Source organism: Myotis yumanensis, unplaced genomic scaffold, assembly GCF_028538775.1.
Source record: "Myotis yumanensis isolate MYYU_CA2020_CCGP unplaced genomic scaffold, mMyoYum1.0.hap1 SCAF_10, whole genome shotgun sequence".
NCBI classification, from domain to species: Eukaryota; Metazoa; Chordata; class Mammalia; order Chiroptera; family Vespertilionidae; genus Myotis; species Myotis yumanensis.
This window is the reverse complement of record NW_027223761.1, coordinates 38099963-38120464: the sequence shown is the minus strand read 5'-3', so window position 1 is coordinate 38120464 and position 20502 is coordinate 38099963. Positions and strand designations below refer to the sequence as shown.

Sequence of the window (20502 nt, the reverse complement as noted above, 5' to 3'; positions counted from 1 at the left end):
GCCCGGGTTTCCAGCTTGATCTCGGGTAGGGGATGTGCAGGAGGCAGATGATGGATGTTTCTCTCTTTCTCTTCCTCTCCCTTCTTCTCTCTCTAAAAATCAATTTAAAAATCTTAAAAAATGAAATCTTACAATTTGCAACAGCATGGATGGACCTAGAGGGTATTATGCTAAGTGAAATAAGTCAAAGACAAATACCATATGATTTCACTTATCTGTGGAATCTAAAGGACAAAATAAATGAACAAACAAAATACATACAGACTCACAGATGCAGAAAACAATTTGATGGTTGCCAGAATATGCTCACACAAAAACTTGTATAGAAATGTTCATAGCAGCATTACTTAAAATAACCAGATGTCCATCAAATGACAAATGGATAAACAAAATGTGTATATCCATTCACTAAAATATTATTTGGCCATAAAAAGAAAGGAAGTATGATAATGCTACAATATGGGTGAACATTGAAAAAAAAACCCAGTCACGCAAGACCACGTATTATATGATTCCATTAATATGAAGAGTCCAGAATAGGCAAACCTATAGAGACAGGAACTAGATTAGTGGTTTCTTAGGGCTGGGAAGTGGGGGGGGGGGGGGGGGTGGCGGAGAATGATAAAATGTTCTGAAATTGATTGTGGAGATGGTTGCACAACTCTGTGACTTTATTAAAAATCACCAACTGTACACTTTAACAGGTAAATTGCATGGCATGTGAATTATATTTCAACAAAGCTATTTTTTAAAGTCATCTAGTCTAACCACCTGTGTTCCACATCCTTACTTCCCTTAAGTGGTGGTCTTGAATTTGCTGAATCCCATCCAACAGGAAACTCAGTACTTCCCCCAGGACACTCATGCCACCTCTATACAGCTCAGACTGTTAGAACTGTCTTGAGTTAATGAGTGAGGAAAGGGTGTAAGGAAGGAAGTACATTATAGGATTTCAAAAAGCAACACTGACTGAATCATGATGTGTCAAGAAATAGAACAACATGATTAAGAAAGAGAATGTAGAGTGGATTCAAAGAGGAGCTGAAAAAAAAAATAGAAAACAATGTTTATATGTCTATCATCTCAAATGAAACTCGTCACCTTCCAAAACCTGTTCTTCTCCTGTATTTCTTTTCTTTGTAGAGTCATTCTCTCAGATCTTTAAGCTTGAGACCTATATATAACCTCTACCACCTGTGACCAAGGGTATACCTGAAACGGCAGGCTCAAGTCAGAATGCTCAATTTGGAAGAGATTTTTCTTTTTGTCAAGTTAACTCTCCTCAACAGGGAGCAACCTCAACTCTTGGGTCTTGGTGCCACCATGTTTCTCAGAACTTAAGAGCCCAGAATGTTTAAAAAGTCCATGACTATAAAACATTTTAAAATGTCTAGTTGATTAAAACAATTTTAATGAAATACTCCAAGTGTACAAAAAAGTATAAATAATATATGAGCACTTAAATATCTACTTACCATGTACATGTAACTGGAACTCCCATGTACTCTAAGATAGCCACAACTCTGAATTTGGTGATTATTAGGTGTGCTTTTATTTTATTTTTTAAATTTCTATTTATTTTGAGAAAGAGAGATATCAATTTGTCATTCTACTTATTCATGCATCCACTATTTGAGCCTTAACATGTGCCCTGACCCGGGATTAAACTCACAAGCTTGGTGTATCAGGATGATGCTCCAACCAAATGAGCTACCCAGTCAGGGCTTAGGTGTACTTTTATTTTTATTTTTTTAAAATATATTTTATTGATTTTTTACAGAGAGAAAGGGAGAGAGACAGAGAGTCAGAAACATCGATGAGAGAGAAACATCGATCAGCCGCCTCCTGCACATCCCCCACCGGGGATGTGCCCGCAACCCAGGTACATGCCCTTGACCAGAATCGAACCCGGGACCCCTCAGTCCGCAGGCCGACGCTCTATCCACTGAGCCAAACCGGTTTCGGCCTTAGGTGTACTTTTAGACTTTACTATGTAAGCATGCATCCATAACAATATACAACATTATCTTGACGATTTTAAACCTTTATATTATGAATGGATAGTAGTGATGGCTGTATAACAATGTGAATGTACCTAATGCCACTGAACTGTGCACTCAATGGTAAAAATAAATTTTATGTTATGTATATTTTACCACAATTTAAAAACCTTTGTATTATGGTATCACTAGAGGCCGATGCATGAAGATTCATGCAAGAATGAGCCTTCCTTCCCCTGGCTGCAGGCACTGCCTTCACTCCGGCCCAGAGGAGCCTTTCTGCCTTTGTTCCTGCCCAGAGCCGCCTTTCTGCCTTCCCACGCTGCCCAGAGTGGCTGGGGTGGTGCCAAACGCCTGCTCGTCGCCATGGCAACCACACAAGCATCCCACCCCATCCCCGGCCGCTCAGCGCCTGTGCATGCAAATTAACCCGCCATCTTTGTTGGGTTACTTTGCATACCCACTCCTGGCTGGCTGGTGGGTGTCATAAAGGTATGGTCAATTTGCATATTTCTCTTTTATTAATGTAGATACTATATTCATACTTCTGCAACTTCTCTTTTTTCTGGATGGGGATCAATATTTTGGTCTAGAAATGCCCCATGTTGACATATGTAACTCTAGTTCATTCACTCAAAGCATCGCTCCTTCCGTTTCCATGTCACAATTTATTTATCCCCCTTCCAGCTGATTAACATTTAGCTTATTTTCTATTTTTCACTATTCCAAACATTCTACTTTATAGCTACATTACAAGATTTGTGAGGTTTTTTTAAATATGCTTTAGAAAACTAAGAGATCAGAACATTAAAGATAATAGAGCATTAATAATGCAGAATCTCCAAAATAGAAAACAGCTGTTTTCACTATCGCTAAATGTACTTAAGCATTCCCTAAAATGGGACCTGACTAAATCCTAATTGTTTATTGAAAGCTTTCTCCGTATATAGGTTTACTTAATTATTAATACTTCACTTAGCATGTCATTTAAGCTTGACTAAAAACTTAATGGATTTTACAGAGCAAAGCTCTACTTTCCATTGTTAATAACCATCCCTGCTGCTCAAAACAAAAACAAAAACTCTAGCACTGTTAACAAAAGAGCTTTCTGAAAGCAACATTAAACCATCTGCAGCATTTCATTCTCAGGGCAAATAAATCAATAAAGAACTGAATGTGTTTTTATTTCTGATTACACAGTTCAAGAAAGATCTTAATGGGCTAGTTCCGTAAGTTATGTGAGCTTCTTTCTAAATACTGAGGATGTTCTAGAGGCCATATTTAATTCAGTATTACTTAAGTGGAGCCTGGGACAACAGCTGTTTCCTCATCACTCGTCTCTAAGGGCCTCTTCTTACATTCCCCTCTTAACTCTACTTTGCTTACCACTGCTTTGATGTTTTCTGCTAACTTAACCAGATCTTTCTTCATCTTTCACCAGCTTCTCCCCTCCATTCATCCTAGATATTACCAAAAAAGATATTTATGTACCTAAGTTGTATAGGGTAAGGCCCATGTACTCTATACATGTTAACTATTACTGTTTTGTTACCAGAGTCATCTTCCTGAAGCATAATTCTAACTGGTCTTGCCTATTTTTCTGATCAAAGCTTTCAATGGTTCCCACTGATGACAACTGGGCATGTTAACCAGGAGGCAACAAAGTGAAGTGAAATGAGGACCATCTTTTCAGTCAGTTATTAGTTAAGATCCTGAACCTTTCTAGAGCTCATTTTCATCATCTGTAAAATACAAATAATAATAGCTACTTCTCAGCATTGTTACAGGATTATAGATTTAACATATTCCAAGCACCCAGCACACACAGTAGGTGTTTAACAAGTTCTGATTGTTCCCTCCCTACAAACAGAATTCCAAAAAAAACCCCTGAATTCCATAATCTAGTCCAAAAGTCCCTCTTCACACTTCTTTCCCATTACATACTCCCGACTCAGCCTAACTAGGCTCCTCACCATGCTTTGAGTAAACCCTGCGATCTTGCCTCTAAGCCCTTGTATTCCACTGGTTTTGCTTCTCTCTCCAACTCCACATAATCTAAATCCAGCCTATTTTTCAAGGCCCAGGCCATTGCCCTCACCCCAAAGTGTCTTCTCCCCATGTACTTAGAACACACTTCTCAAACCTCTTTTATTGCCCCTATCACACCTGGCTTTATTCAAGAGTTATATTTATGTGCCCTATACCCTCTATGTGAATGGATTGGGAAACAGAAATAGGTAAGGTCTTCCACTAAGCATCATTTCTACCCAATTTTATTTAGTGCTGACTGAACTTACAAATCATATCTGAGAAAAAGAAAAGCAGCCTATGGCATTCAGAAGCTGCCCTGGTACTATCAGCTTGGCCCTGGTGTTGCTATAAGCTGATCTGGCACTCACATTTAGGTCTTGGTGTTTTCCTGTTAAACAAGCAATTTCAGGGCATCAACATCAGACAGGCCATTATGTGTACACAATAGATCAAGACGAAAAAAAAAAAAAATGACTACTCAGTAACCTGCTTGAATAGACAAAACATGAACACTGTCCCAGCCAAATATCAAACAGCCCCCACTCCTGGATAATGAGTGACTGCTGTTTCTTTACCATTTAGAGCTGCAGTCTTTCTCTAGTCTGCCCTCCCTTTTCAGTGGTTCTCAACCGGTGGGTTGAGACCCCTTTGGGGGTCGAACGACCCTTTCACAGGGGTCGCCTAAATACATCCTGCATATCAGATATTTACATTATGATTCATAACAGTAGCAAAATTACAGTTATGAAGTAGCAACGAAAATAATTTTATGGTTGGGGGTCACCACAACATAAGGAACTGTATTAAAGGGTCACGGCATTAGGAAGGTTGAGAACCACTGCTTCAGATAAACTTTCCCCACTTCCTGACAGCATCGCAAAGCCCCACATCCTTAAACCTTCCTCTAAATCAGCAGTTGCCAACCAGTGGTCTGTGGACCGGACCACTGGTTGTCTGCGAGATCTGAAAGGTTGGCGACCACTGGTTTAAGGAAACCTTTGGAGCAGCGATAGCCAACCGGTGGTCCGCGAACCACTGGTGGTCCAAAAGCTTGGCAACCGCTGTTCTAAATCACCTGCTACAAGCTCAAATCCAATAATAATGCTTTTCAAGCACTCTTTTACTGAGATACCCCATGCTTCATGGCATGCCTTCTCCCTGGCCACAACAAGTACTAAACCCAACTTGTCAAATACAGGTGTATTCCTGTTGCTCGGTGGCTGGAGGACAAACTAAGAACTTCTTGAATAAACGTGTAGTATTTTCTTTATGCTTGGGGCCCTACAGGGCATGCTGTGGTCTTACACACTGTACACATTGTTCAACTGATCTGGATGTCTTACACCGTGCCTGCTGGCCTACACTGCATTCTCAAGACTCAGCCCAGTCACTCTTAGGACTAAAAACAGTTATTTTATTTCATTATTTTTAGTGTTCTTGATTTCACCATTTGAGAATAGAAAATGGCCGTTAAGGTGACGGATCAAAGTGCTCTACACATTTAGGTCTTGGTGTTTTGCCAAGATTCAGTGGTCACAACTCACTTGAGAAGAACACGACAGCAAAAGAGTCTGAACTATTCTAGAGAAACAGGGCTACTGGGAAAGGGCTGGTAAGGAACCCTATTTATAAGCATTCAAAGTGAAACACCCATTGGAAAACATGGGCAAGCAGGGTCAGCAGAAGAGATGCCAGGTATGACATTATTGGGGGAGCTCCAAGTGGAGGTGGTGGATAGGACCCCCCTGAAGTCGACTCTAACACAGAAGCAGCATACTGTCATCTTGGAGGGCTTCAACAACCCTGGCACCCATTCAAAGACTTAATCAGGTAACACTGGGGCAACTGAAAAGTTCCTGACCTAATGTGCTGACATTTCATGTTCCACAGATACCTAAGGTAAGAGGAGGAGAATTGCTACTCTGGCCAAAGAAGAAATTGGTTGGTGAAATGAAAGGAGAATCATAAGAAAAAGAGAGCAGGCCAACTTAGTATTTGTGACAACAAAGTAGAGGATGTATGGCATAGGCTCTAAGAAGTTCTGAAAACAGACACACAGTTCCATGGCATGAGACCCTCTCTAAAAGGAAAGCTCTTTAAATACATTTGTTTGGGCATTCCAAAAATTGTCAAGCAGGTAGGAAAGGCAAAGGGAAGAAGCAGATGTGCAGGGAGTTCTTCTAAAAGAATAGAGAGAGTCAGCAGGAGGGCACCACATCTGAGTCTCCATCAACCAGACTCACACTGTTTGCCCAACTCTGGTGATTCCCCGAAATCCTGTCCCACCACCCAAGCCATTTCAAGTGGCTTTTCCATGCAAATGGCCTCTCTTGCCTCATGCTGCTGACTTTCCTAAAATCTTTCATCAAGCAGCATCTGACCCCTACATAGCCTGTAACTCTTGCTAAGTGGCTCCAGGACCAGCACTAGCAGCAGCCAGCCTTGGTTCGCAGCTTGGCCTCTCCTGGGCACCTCCAAGCCCAGCACAAGTAGCAGTCATCTGCAGATCACTCTGTAGCTTGTGCTTAGTGGCCCCAGGCAGGAGACAAGCAGTGGCTGATCTTGCACCTCCTGAGAGGCTCTCAAGAGGCAGGCTAGGTGAGCACCAAAGCCCTACTGAAGCAAGTCCTGTTCTACAGAGTCAATCCCAACAGCAGTTCCTCTGCTATAGTCACAGCTGGTCCTCAAAGCCAATTGGTCTGGGGGTCAATCCCTCCCAGTGATGCCAATAGCAATCAAGGCTCAACACAAGAGGACAGTGCACACAGCCCACAAAGGGGCACACCTGAAGTGCCCAGTTCAGGTGACTGGGAGGCTGTGCCACTGGGCCCTACAGGACACCTACTACAGAAGGCCACTTTACCAAGTCTGGGAGACGTAGCATCTGTACCTGATACATAGAAACAACCACAGGAAAGCAGCCAAAATGCAGAGACAGTGAAACAGGTCCCAAGTGAAAGAACAGGAGAAATCTCCAGAGAAAGAAAGAACTAAGGGAAATGGAGGCAAGCAAACTACCAGATACAGAGTTCAAAACAATAGATATAAGAATGTTCAAGGAACTTAGTGAGAGCTTCAAGGAATTTTAGTAAGAACTTCAACAGCATGAAAAAGGACACAGAAACCATAACAACAACAACAAAAAAAACAGTCAAAAATGAAGAATAATTTACATGAAATCAGTAGAGTAGATGAAACCAAGAATCAAATCAGTGATTTGGAATATAAGGAAGCAAAAATACCCAAATCAGAACAGCAAAAAGGAAAAAATAATTTAAAAAATGAAGATAGTGTAAGGAGCCTCTGGGACAACGTCAAGCATACTAACATTCACATCATGAGGGTACTGGAAGAAGAGAGAGAGCAAGAAATTGAAAACCTATGTGAAAAAATGTCTGAAAACTTCCCGAGCCTGGTGAAGGAAACAGACATACAAGTCCAGGAAATGCAGAGAGTCCCAAACAAGATGAACCCAAAGAGGCCCACACCAAGACACATCATTATTAAAATGCTAAAGGTTAAAGACAAAGAGAGAATCTTAAAAGCAGCAAGAGAAAAGCATTTAGTTACCTACAAGGCAGTTCTCACCATAAGAATGTCAGCTGATTTCTCAACAGAAACTTTGTAGGCAAGAAATGACCAAAAGCAAAGTTACCATTTAGTATCAAAGGACATATAAAGAGCTTCCCAGACAAGAAAAAACTAAGGGAGTTCATCACCACCAAACCAGTATTACATGAGATATTAAAGGGTCTTCTTTAAAAATATGAAGAAGGAGGAGGAGGACAAGGAGGAGAAAGATAAAAATATGAACAATAAAATGGCAATAAACACATATCAATCAACAATTAAACCTAAAAAATAAAATAAATGAACAAGCAGAACAGAAACAGATTGATAGATACAGAGAACATTTTGACAGTTGCCAGATGGGAGGGAGGGTTGAGGGGTTGGGTGAAAAAGGAGAAGGGATTAAGAAGTAGAAATAGGTTGTTACAGATTAGTCATGGGGATGTAAAGTACAGCATAGGGAGTACAGTCAATAATATTCTAATGACTATGTATGGTGTAAGATGGGTACAAGATTTATCAGGATGTATATGTCTAATCACTGGGGTATACACCTGAAACTAATAAGTAGTATATGGCATCCATAACTGAAAAATAAAATATGATTAAAAGTAATAAAATTTAAAAAATAAAAGAACAGAAGAGAGATGAACAGAAAGACACAAAAGCAATCAGCAAGAAAGAGTAGCAAGGCTTGGAAGAACCACATGAGGAGGCCAAGGTCCAAAATAAATTAGGATCTACAAAAAGGGTAGCAAAAGGGTATTTTTAGAGCAAACAGCAACTTGCCTGATGATAAAATGTAATGCTGAGTGAGCAGAATTTCTTAACCTTTATTTTGCTTCCATATTCTCTATCAAAGGGAGCAAATTTTGTGTTAAATGGAAGAGAATTAATAATCCTAATGGAAAAAAAAATAAAATGAAGTCCCAGATGGGTGAAGAGAATAAATTCAAGTCTATTCACTAAATAATTTCTACCAAGAAGATTGAGAACACTTACAAATAAGGCCACTGAACTAAAAAAAATTTAAGAAATTATATCAATAAAAAGAGAAATCTTGAAAGAATAGAGATAGATAACTACTGTTCCAGTTTGCAAAAATGTAGAAAGTGAAGGGTGGGCTTTTCAACTACAGAGAAGTGAGTAGGTTAGATTCTAAAATTGATTTTTCCATTTTATGATGGAGTGGATGCAGGAGGGAAAAAAGGTATTTTTTTTCCCTATTAGAAAAGAAATGCATACCTATGGGAAATTGAGGAAGTACAAAAAAGTGTAAAGGATAACAACCACCCATATTTCATCCAGAAATAACCACCGTTAAAATGTTGACCTATTTCTTTCTGGTAAATACATAGTGAGTATTCTACTTTTTACGTATAGCATGTAATTTCCTCCTATCATTTAAAACTCATTCATATCATTTACTGGATTCATAATAGTCCACACATGCATGCATAATAATTTATGTAACCATAAAGAATATAATAATAACAGTAAAAAGGTAATGGCTTACAAATGCTAATAGAGGAAGCCATAATCCCTAGGAGCCAGCATTCATTAATGCACTCAATTTACTCATTCTTTCATTCATTAGTAAATATTTATTGTCTACTATGTGCAGCCATGGTCTAAAACTGGAGATACAGCAGTGAACAAAACAAAAATCCCTGGCCACGTAGAACTTCCTTTGTAAGTAAGAAAAGAGATAATAAACAAGATAGTGATAAATACTAAGGAGAGAAAAAATAAGCAGGCTAAGGGGATAGTACATGTTGGGGGTAGATTTTAGCTCAAGTGGCCAGAGAAGGCTCAGGAGATATCATTCAAGTGAAGGCGTAATAAAAGATGGAGGAAAGGCAGATGGATATTTTTAAAAAATAGCATTTCAGGCCAAGAGAAAACAGAAAATGCAAATTCCCTGAAGTGGGAGCATGCCTGGCATGTTAAAGAACAGCAAGGAGGAGGCCAGTGTGGTCAAAGCAAAGTGAGAAAGCAGGAAACAGAAAGAAATGGCGAAGAGGATTAAGTAGGGCCTTTTAGGTCATGTACAGATTTTGTCTTTTCATCTGAGTGAGCCAGAAGCCACTGGAAGGTACTGTGGAGGAGAGAGATTTAGGCTTTGACAGGATCAATATGGCTGCCTTGTTGAGGACGGACTGAAGAGGGAAGGGAGGAAGCAGGCAGATCAAAGTCTAAATCAGACAGTAATGTGGAGTAAAATAATCAAATGATCAACTGGTGGAATAACTAACTCTTCACAAAAGGTGCAATCCTAACAGCAGTTTCAAATGACTGATACATTAAGAAAATAATTTGCGTGATCAAAAAGACATGCTGATCATAGTTAAGAGTGAAATTGTGAAAAAAATATCATGAGGTAGTGAGAGAAATTTGAACACAGACTGGATATTTAATAACATTGTGGAATTATTGATTTTTATGTGTGATAATGGTACTGTGGCTATGTTTTAAAAAGAATTTGTATTTTTAGAGATGTATGCTCTATCCTTAAGTACTTAAGAATAAACTAATCCAATGTCTGGGATTTGCTTTAAAATGATCGAGTGTATGGGGGAAAAGTAGGTGGAGATGCCCATGACACAAAAGGATAGTTGTTGAAGCAGGGTAATGTGGATTCATTTTACTACTCACTCTACTTTTGCTTAGGGTTGAAAATATCCCAAACAAAAGATCTTTTTAAAAATCAAGAATGGCATGTAGCTGAGAGAGATGGCAAATAAATACACTGAATGGAAAAATGAATGCTCTGAAATAACTTCAAGAGGCTACAATTATAGACCAAATTTAAACAGGTAAAATGCAACAGGGAAGACTATCAAGTATATATTTGGTTCCAAAACATCAAGTAAACAGTACAAAACAAATAAAAATTTGTGTTTTTTTTTAAAAAACCTTAGGATTCTAATATACAGTAAGATCAGCAAGTAAAAATGCCAAAAATCTAAAGCAATCCCCAGGATACATTACATATAGGATTTTAAAAAGAGGCAACAGGCTGCTCTTCCACGAGCTAATTGGCTTACACATGCTGTTATTTACTTTCTAAGAAGCGATGTTGAGATACTTGCAACTATGTCATCATATATGTCACATGAGGAGTGGAAGAGGGAGCTTGAGATGTCAAAGTAAGAAAACAGTCTGAAGAAGGGGACATGATACTAGTCCTCAATTTCCTGAACTCACCATCTTTCCCCTCAAATCTACCTTTCCTTCATTCCTGTTTTGGTGAAGGGCATCACCATCTATTTATTCACCTAAACCAATGGTCCTCAAACTTGGCTGCACATTAGAATCACCTGGGAATCTTTTTAAAATCCTGATTTCTGGGCCTCATCCTCCAGAAATTCTGTTTCTTTGTTACTAATGTTGTGGCCCCACCCCATAACAAAGAAACAGAATTTCCGGAGGATGAGGCCCAGAAATCAGGATTTTAAAAAGACTCCCAGGTGATTCTAATGTGCAGCCAAGGTTGAGAACCACTGACCTAAACAATGATCTGAGAATCCAAGATACCTCCTTCTTCCTCACCTTCCACTCCTATTTAAAAATGTCTCTTAAAATTGTTCTCCTACCCACTGCTGATAGCCTCCCCTGTTCTATTTACTCCTCTTCCTCTCTACCCCTATTTCCCTTTGGCAATCACTCTCAACTTCAGAGTAGTTAATCAGCATATTCTTCCCACCCAAACACTGCAAATAACTTAATTCAAGCCATCAAAATGGGATATGTTAGTTGGAACTACTGGAGAGTAAGAGTGAGGTGGGACTGAAGGAAGAATTTAAAAGAGAAGACACACTCTTTCCCTGAATAGACAGGGTGATGTCTGGAACGGTGTCAACCACTATTGCTATCCTGAGAGAACAGTCAGAGACTAGAACCAACTTGAGAAGGAGCCCAAAAGTAAAAAGGACACAGAAAAATCAGAGCTGGAGCCCTGATGAGATTGTGAATCTCTGGATCAAACAACACTGGAGGCCAGTTCTAACACAGTCTTCTCATTTACAAGACAATAAATTCCCTTTCTGTTTTAAGAGGACAACTGAACTTTCTGTCAGTTGTCATGAGTATCCTAACTGACCAGCTTAATGAAGCTCATGATGTCTCCACTGGAATCCTGCAACAATCCTCTCGCTGAAGAAAACCTCACAATGCAGCCTCTATGCTGCTGTCAGGGCATCTTTTCCAAAACCAGACTTGATGTCTCCTACTTAGTAGCAAACTTACAATGGCCTCCTCTACCTTTAGAGTAAAACATAAACTCCTAAAATATGGCAGAAAAAAAATCTTCAGTTTGGCCCTTCCAATTTCCTTGTCTCATCTCTTACAATTCTAAAGCTATTTCAAGGTTCTGGATTTTTTTTTTCTCATGTTCCCTCTGATTGGAATGCCCTTCTTAGTCTGGATGATAAAAACACTTTAAGAGATACCACTTCAATTTAGACAAAGAATGCAAAGTTGATTTAATATCCAAAAATAAATCATGTAATACATTATATCAACAGAATGAAGGACAAAAACCCCACAATCATCTCAATTGACCTAGAAAAAGCATTTATATAATTCAACATCCCTTCATAATAAAAACACTCAACAAACTAGAAATAGAAGGGAACTTCCTCAATCCGATAAAGGGCATCTACAAAAAACCCACAGCACTTCTATTCAACATTATACTGGAGGTTCTAGCCTGGGCAGTTAAGCAAGAGAAAGAAATAAAAGGCATGCAGATTGGAAAGAAAAGTAAAACTATCTCTATTTGCAGATGACATGATTGTGTTTTAGAGCCAATAGGTTGCAGGACACAGTATTAATACACAAAAATGAATTGTATTTCTATACACTAGCAAACAATCTAAAATAAAATTAATTCAATTTATAATAACATAAAAAGGAATACTTCGAAATTTATTTTAAAAAATAAGATTTAAACACTGAAAATTACAAACTTCTTTGAAAGCAATTAAAGACTTCAATAAAAAGAAATTTTTGCCCTAACCGGTTTGGCTTAGTGGATAGAGCGTCCGCCTGCGGACTCAAGGGTCCCAGGTTCGATTCCGGTCGGGGGCATGTACCTTGGTTGCGGGCTGATCGATGCTTCTCTCTCATCGATGTTTCTAGCTCTCTATCCCTCTCCCTTCCTCTCTGTAAAAAATCAATAAAATATATTTTTTTAAAAAAGAAATTTTTGCTCACAGATGGAAAGCCTTGATATTGTTAAGATGGCAATACTCTCCAAATTGATCTTTAGATTCAACACAATCTATTAAAATCCCAGTTGGATTTTTCTTTTTCTTTTTTTTTTTTTTTGCAAAAATTGACAAGCTGATTCTAAATTTTATATGGAAATGAGGGGTCATAGGACTCAGAAATCCATCTTGAAAGAGAACAAAGTTGAATTCACAATCTCAAAACTTACTACAAAGTTACAGTAATTAAGACTGCGGTACTGGCATATATATACATACACACACACACACATACACACCCATATACACTTACAGAGTGAGGCAAAAAGTAGGTGTACAGTTGTAAGTATGTGAAACAGAGTTTATTCTTGTACTAGAGGTCTGGTGCACAAAATTCATGTGCAGGTACGGTCCTTAGGCCTGTCCTGCGATCAGTGCCATCTTCCCTGCTGCCCACAGCTGCCCCTCCCCCCGCCGCCACCCATCCCAGTTCCCCGTTTGCCATGGTGTGATTGGTGCCTGACGGCGGGGGAAGGGACCAAGAAGTTGGCTGTTCCCACCCAATTGCCGGCCCCGCCCCCGCTGCGGGTTGCCCTCTGTGTGTTGGGCGGCCCGCTGGGCTGGGGCCTTGGCCTGGCGCCGCTGGTGTCCCCCGCCACCCAACCCTGGTACCCCGTTCGCCATCAGGTGATCAGAGCCTGCTGACCGGGGAAAGGGACCAAGAGGTGGTCAGTGAGCCTCATAGTGACTGGTCCAGTGGTCATTCTGGTCATTCGCCATGAGGGTCAATTTGCATATTACCCTTTTATTATATAGGATTATTTATTAATCATTGTATGTTTTCCATACAAACAACTGTAAACCTACTTTGCCACATTCTGTATATATCAAATGTATGTTTATCAATGGAAAAGAACTGAGATTCCAGGAATAAACTCTCTCATTTATATTCAACTGAATTTTGACAAGGGTGTCAAAGCAATTCAATGTAAAAAGAATAGCTTTTCAACAAATGGTGCTGGAACAACTAACTGCATATCCACATGAAACTGGACTTCTACTTAACATTGTATACAAAAATTAACTCAAAATGGATTAAGTACTAAATGTAAGTGCAAATACTATAAAACTTGAAAACACAGGCATAAATCTTCATGATCTTGGATTTGGCAATGATTATTTAAATATGAACCAAAAGAAGATGCAACAAAAGAAAAAATAAACTGGACTGCATCAAACTTAAAAATGTTTCTCCCTAAAAGTACACCATCAAGAAAATGAAAGTAATCCACTCAATGGTAAAAAATAATTGCTAATCATGTACCTGATAGTGGACTTGTATCTAGTATAAAAAGAACTCTTAAAACTCAATAATAAGAGGTAACTCAATTTAAAAATGGGCAAAAGATCTGAATAGGATTTTCTCCAAAAATATACAAATAGCCAATAAACACATGAAAACGGCTCAATATCAGAGAAATGCAAATAAAACCACAAGGAGATACCACTTCTCACCCACTAAGATGACTATAACCAAAAGGGCAAACAATAACAAGTGTAGGCAAGATGTGGAGAAACTGGAACCCTCATACATTGCTGGTGGGAATATAGAACAGTGCAGCCACTTTGGAAAATAGTAGCAGTTCTTCAAACAGAGAGTAATAAATCACATGACCCTGAAATTCCAGTTAGTTCCAGCCACACTAAAATGTTCGCACTTGATTCCCAAGAGAAATGAAAACATATATATATATATATATACACAAAAATCAACAGCAGCATTATTCATAATAAAAAAATATAAGCAACCCAAGTGTCCAGCAACTGATGATAAAATGATTTAAAAATGTGGTATAGCCACGCAAAGGAATATTACTTAGCCATAAAAAGAAATGAAGTACTCATACATGCTACAACATGTTTGAACCATAAAAACATCACGCTAAGTGAAAGAAGTCAGTCACAAAAGATCTATATGAAATGTCCAGAATAGAAAAATAGATAGATACAGAAAGTATATTAGTGGTTGCTCTAGGGCTGAAGGGGGGCATGTTATAGGGTGATGACTAAAGATAATGGGATTTTTTTTGGGGGGGATGAAATGTTCTAAAATTGATGGTGGTGATGGTTGCACAACTCTGAATGTATTAAAAACCACTAAATTGTACACTTAAATGGGTGAATTGTATGGTATGTGAATTATATCTCAAAAAAGCTGTTAGGTGTCACCCCAATGAATTTAATTAAAATAAAATGAAAAAATAACCAATGTCACCCCAGTAAAGTTAAGAACATTTTAAAGCTGTTAGAAAAACACACATACCATACTCTACTCCGACAACTTTCTTGCCCCCCTCCCCCTGTTATGCCCAGATTTCAAGACCCCAAAAGACATCACCAGGGAGCGCCAAGTCCAATGCAAAAGCATAGAGTCTTTTATTCAAGCCCGGGCTTGGTCCCCCTCTGCCTCCATTACTGGATGCGAGAGAGAGCCCTGAGTCCCAAGAGAACAAAGGTTATATAGGGCTAGTCATCTGGGTGGGCTTAGGTAAGTGACGTGAGTTACAGAGATTGGTCACTCTGGTCAGGGTTTTTCAGCAGGGTTTTACAGCACAAAGGTCAGGAAGTGACCAACACATTCTGAGGTTTGAGCCATCCCCCATTATAGCCTTATTAGGACCTTAGCTGCATTCCTGGAGCTTCATTGGTCCACTCAGGTGGTGGCTGGGGGAGTTAGGATATTACTGGCATTCCTGTGGTCACTCTCAGAAAGGGGAGGGGGTTTAGGCTGAGGGCCCAGCCCTACAAGATAAAGTGGAGGAGAGTTCATTTCTGCTTTGTCCTTTCACCCCCAAAGCATCTGACCAATCTAACCATATATCTCCCCTTTTTTTGCAAGGACTTGACTCCTGTAACTGATACTTTTTGCACTTAGTTGTTGTCTGTTTTCCTCTACTAAGCTGTGGGTTCCTCAGGCAGAGATCTGGCTTATTTTTTCCTGGAATTCACTGCTGAAGGCTAATTCCAGCATGTCATAAATGCAAGATGTTTCATCAAAAGGTTGGTGAAGCCCTAGCTGGTTTGGCTCAGTGGATAGAGCGTCAGCTTGCAGACTGAAGAGTCCCAGGTTCGATTCTGGTCGGGGGCACATGCCTGGGTTGCAGGCTTGATAACAAGTAGGGGACATGCAGGAGGCAGCCGATCAATGATTCTCTCTCATCATTAATGTTTCTATCTCTCTTTCCCCCTCCCTTCCTCTCTGAAATCAATAAAGATAAATATATATATATATATATATATATATATATATATATATATATATATATTTTAAAAAGTTGTTGAACCTTGAGGCTTCAGCAGGGCTGAAGATACATATTATTGCCTGCTGGAATAGCTGAAAGCATTTCCCCAAACCTAAACATCTGCATATATTACTGCCTGCTGCCTGACAGCCCAGGGCAGTTCCCCCAACCTGCCTGCTGTATACCAAATCTTACCTTTGATATGTATATCTGCTTTGCTTTAGGGCAATTTGTGTTAATAAAAAGCTAGGGGTCCAGAGATTTGGAGAACTTGGTTACTGAAGCTAGGTCTCCTCTGACTCTCCAAAATGCCTTCTAAATTTATACTTCATGTCTAGTCTCTTTACTAATTTACGCGCAGCCCCTTCTCCAGATTCCTGAACCCTTCTAGATGCTGAGAAAGACCCCGGCAATTCACAGTAACTAGTAACTATACACTGTGTGTATTCTATGTGAAAGGGTACATCACAAATATTTGCTAAAAGACTATCTTAATAGCTGTCATGTGGAAAAGGGACTGTGCTTTTTTTCACATATTCCAATGGGTAGAAATGGAAGCTACAATGACACAAATTTCAAGAATTTTCAAATCATCGAGACTGCCCCTTTCTTTAAAGCAGGATTCCTAGGTTCTGTGAATTCTCTGAATTGATACACAAATTCTGAATGTATACATAAAAAGTACATGCATTTTCTAGGGAGAAAATCCATAACTTTTCATCCAATTCTCAAAGGGACATGCAACTCAAAAATGGTCAGGAGTCGCTGTTTTTAAAATGTCAGTGTACAAGGACAAGGGTTTTAGCAAATTCTAGTTACCAGAATATATCATTTAAGATTAGTTTTTGCCTAGATTATACTACTTCAGTAACTAATGCAAAAAGTGAGTTCACAATTAGATAGCTTCATAATCCTAAATTATTCATTTAAAAATATCTATTAATGTTGTTTTAGCCAGGTGCTAAAGAAATAGTGGTAAACAAGACAAGGTCCCTGCTCTCAAGGATGCTACAATCTAGAAAGTAGAAACAAAAAAAAAATGAGTAAACAAGAAAATTTCCTATCATATAGTCACCCCTGTAATAAAGAATACAAAAGCCTGGCCAGTATGGCTCAGTGATTAAGTGTCGACCCATGAATGAGGAGGTCACCGTTCGATACCTGGTAAGAGTACATGCCCAGGCTGCAGGCTCCATCCCTAGTTAGTGCAAAGATTCTAACAGGAGAACACTAAATACCAGCAATTGAGTTCTCAAGGGACAGAGCCAGGTCTAATCTCTACTCTACACGCTACAACATTCAGAGGAGTGTCTCCCACTCACACTCAATACAACTTATTAAAGATAACTCAGCATAATGGGAATTCAACTTCGTAAAATGCTGTTTAAGAAAAATCTTAATTGCTCAAGATTATCATGAATTTGCGTTCCTTCATGGCAGACAGTGTCATTAGACAAGTGAGTAAACCCTTTAGGATTCTGTAATAAAGAAAAAAGTAAGAACAAATATGTAAAATATTTTTTAGGAGTCTCTTTCGGGAAAATTGTTTTGCATGTCTAAAGATTATCAAGCAAATTCTATCAACAGAATTCTGGGTTTGATATGTCCTCCACCCCTAGAGCCTAGTTCTCTGTATTTGTAGTATTTATAATCTATGATGATGGACAAGAGGGTGGGACTACAGCCAGTGTGCACCAATGAGAGGGAAATGGATTTCAGTTTAAAGGGAGCTGTCCAATAACCAACAGGCTGAGCATTAGTGGAAGTGTTGGGAGACCATAACACCAGCCTTAAGGATGTTGCAGAGACAATGTACAGGCGACAGTTACAGGAGCACCACATCACCTGTTCTCCTTCCCTCTCCCAGCCTTAGGCATTCACCTTTACACTCATTCATCATGTAAAAGCCCCGGAATGCAACCAACAAGATGGATTTTTAAACATGAGGTCATTGACATCATGTCAATAACAAGGGAATCAACAAATTACTTAAGAAAAGGGACCTTAATGATTTGTGCACTTCAGAAACTAACACTTGGATTAAAATCAAGTCACAAGCATACCTTGCTTTATGGACCTTTCAGGGTGTTGCTTTTTCTTTTTTTTAAACAAACTGAAGGCAAGACCCTCCACCAGCAAAGAGATCACGACTGGCTGTACTGCAATACTCGCTTTATTAGGGTGGTCTGGAAGCGGACGCGCAGTATCTACAAGGTATGCCTGTATATTTTAAAAGGCGCGCGCGCGCACACACACCCCAACATCAAATTAAAACCACACCAGGAATTAAGGTTAGCAACACCAATTCCAACGGACTTTATTACACACAAAAGCACACGGAAACCTACAGAGGGATCCCAAGTGGGAGCGCTCCTGACTCAAAGCACCTGCCTGAGATGAGCTAAGCCAGGGAGGGGAAGGGGCTGCGAGTAGCGGGGGTGCAGGCCACTGGGAGCGCAGAGCCCGGCGTGAGCGCGCCGTCCGGCCCGGGAGCGTCAGGAGGCACAGGGCGCAGGGGAGTCGGGGCCCTGCCCACTGCAGCCAAGGGAACTGTGGGGCCTGGCACCTCCCAAACGCCGCCAGGGCTGCCTTCTCCAGCCGCTGGGCGGCTTTGCAGGTGGGGACCGGAGACTCGGGCCTCACCCCATCCCTACAGGGAGCGGGGATGCCGGGCGCTCCTGGGGAGCTGGCCCGCGCTCACCTCCGGGCGCCGGCGCCGGCTCCTCTCGCTTTCCGCGGGACAGGAAGGCCTTGGGCAACAGCAGCGACACGGCCAGGACGACCCCCGAGGCCAGGGCCACCCTCTGCACCGTGGAGTACGCCATGGCCGCTCGCCCTCGCCGCAGGTGCCGACGCGAACCGGAAGCGGAATCGCGGCGCCGGCGGCCTCCTCGGACCGAACCGCGGGCTGCGCCGACGGCGACGCGCGAGGGACAAGTGCGCTCGGCGCCCGCACCTCCCACTCCGCGGTGCCGGGCTGACCTGCTCCTCCCGCGAGGTTTCACTGTAAACGGTACCGCGCACTCCCGGCAAATGAGGAACTCCTCCTGCCCCTACCTCCCCGCCTGCACCTGTGCATCCTGCCCTGAGCATCCTGCTGCCGAAGTAACCCACACTGCGCGCCCTCCTCTCCATCCCCGCTGACCACCATTGCTCACTACCCACCCCAGGCCACACCAGCCAGTTCCTCGTTACTTCAACAAACTGACAATCTTCCAGCCCCTCACCCCATGCCCCTCGCATCCATTCTCCATCTGCGGCCAAAGCAGGGGAATGCTAAAATGCAGGTCCAGTGATCTCTCTCCGCAGATTAAAATGTCTCAACAACTCCTCTTTCTCCTCAGAACAACTGTCAAACTCCGTTCCAAGACCTCAAGGCCCTGCAGAGCTTGTCTCACCAGTGTTCCTTCAAACTAGATCATTTGCTATATCCCCGGCACGTTCCTTACTTTGCTAGCTGGGTTCCCTCTGCACCCCTTAAAAACTCCAAAGAACAGCTGAAAAATACTACCCTCACGGAACGTTTCTAGTCAGCCTCTCCTTCCTCTGTATCCCCACAATTCTTCCTGTCTGTATTGATCTATTTAATAAACATTCTTTTAGTTCTTAACTGCGTCTCAAACCCTGAAATGGCACCACAGGGGCTGATGAGGAAGATGGGTTCCATAATGGGACAGATAGGCCCCTCAACAAGAAAATGCAGGGAATATTTTGGACTCTGTACATTAAAGTGAAGTCTTTCAGAGAGAAAGCCTCTAAGAAGCAAACTAATGTGCCCCTCAGGACCTAAAAAGTCCTAGGAATTGGAGGCACTGAGTTCCTTTAAAGGCCTAGATGTGGAGTGGGGCTGAATAAAGAAGGATTGGTTGAAAGTCCGGTTAAGAATCAATTGATAGTCTCCAAATCTTATTCCTCAATTATTGCAGCCGGGTGGTTGCCCCTACTGGTGTTGTTCAGGCATCATCATCATTGATATTATCAACATCATTAAATGTTATTGAGTACTTACTATGACCCAACTATCTTACATATCAAAACAATTGATTCTTCTAACAAGGTTATGGAGTAAGCAATACCCGTTTTACAGATGAGAGAACCAGAGAACGGAAAACTTAAGTAACTTGACAACAATTATGCAGTATAAATTGGAAGTGATTATTTAAATTCAGCTGTACTTACTTTAAAACTTGCCCTCTTTATGACCAATTTTACTTTCTGGAACCAGAGAAGCTCTGGACTTATGGGCAACATGTGCAGCTTAGGGAAGTAGTGACTGATGGGATATGAGTTCTAAGAGGAACCTAGGATGACCCCCAAGATTCTGGCGTTGGTGACTGACTGGTTAAACACTAATTCCATATTACAAGATTTTGAGAACAGAAGAATCAA

At 40.7% G+C, this 20502-nt stretch overlaps 1 protein-coding gene across 5 annotated transcripts in view; it reads right to left on the bottom strand.

Moving 5' to 3' along the window:
- RIC3 (RIC3 acetylcholine receptor chaperone) overlaps positions 1-18961 on the bottom strand; it is a 33725-nt gene extending 14764 nt beyond the window's left edge. For 4 of the 5 annotated variants that reach the window (XM_070425374.1, XM_070425376.1, XM_070425375.1 and 1 more), the window contains exon 1: positions 18815-18961. In XM_070425374.1, coding sequence (XP_070281475.1) covers positions 18815-18938 — 124 coding nt within the window. In that variant the 5' untranslated portion in view covers positions 18939-18961. Of the gene's footprint in view, positions 1-1475; positions 1527-18814 lie in introns of those variants that run through there. The other variant, XM_070425377.1, reaches the window with a different exon arrangement.
- Between the last annotated feature and the right edge of the window lie 1541 nt (positions 18962-20502).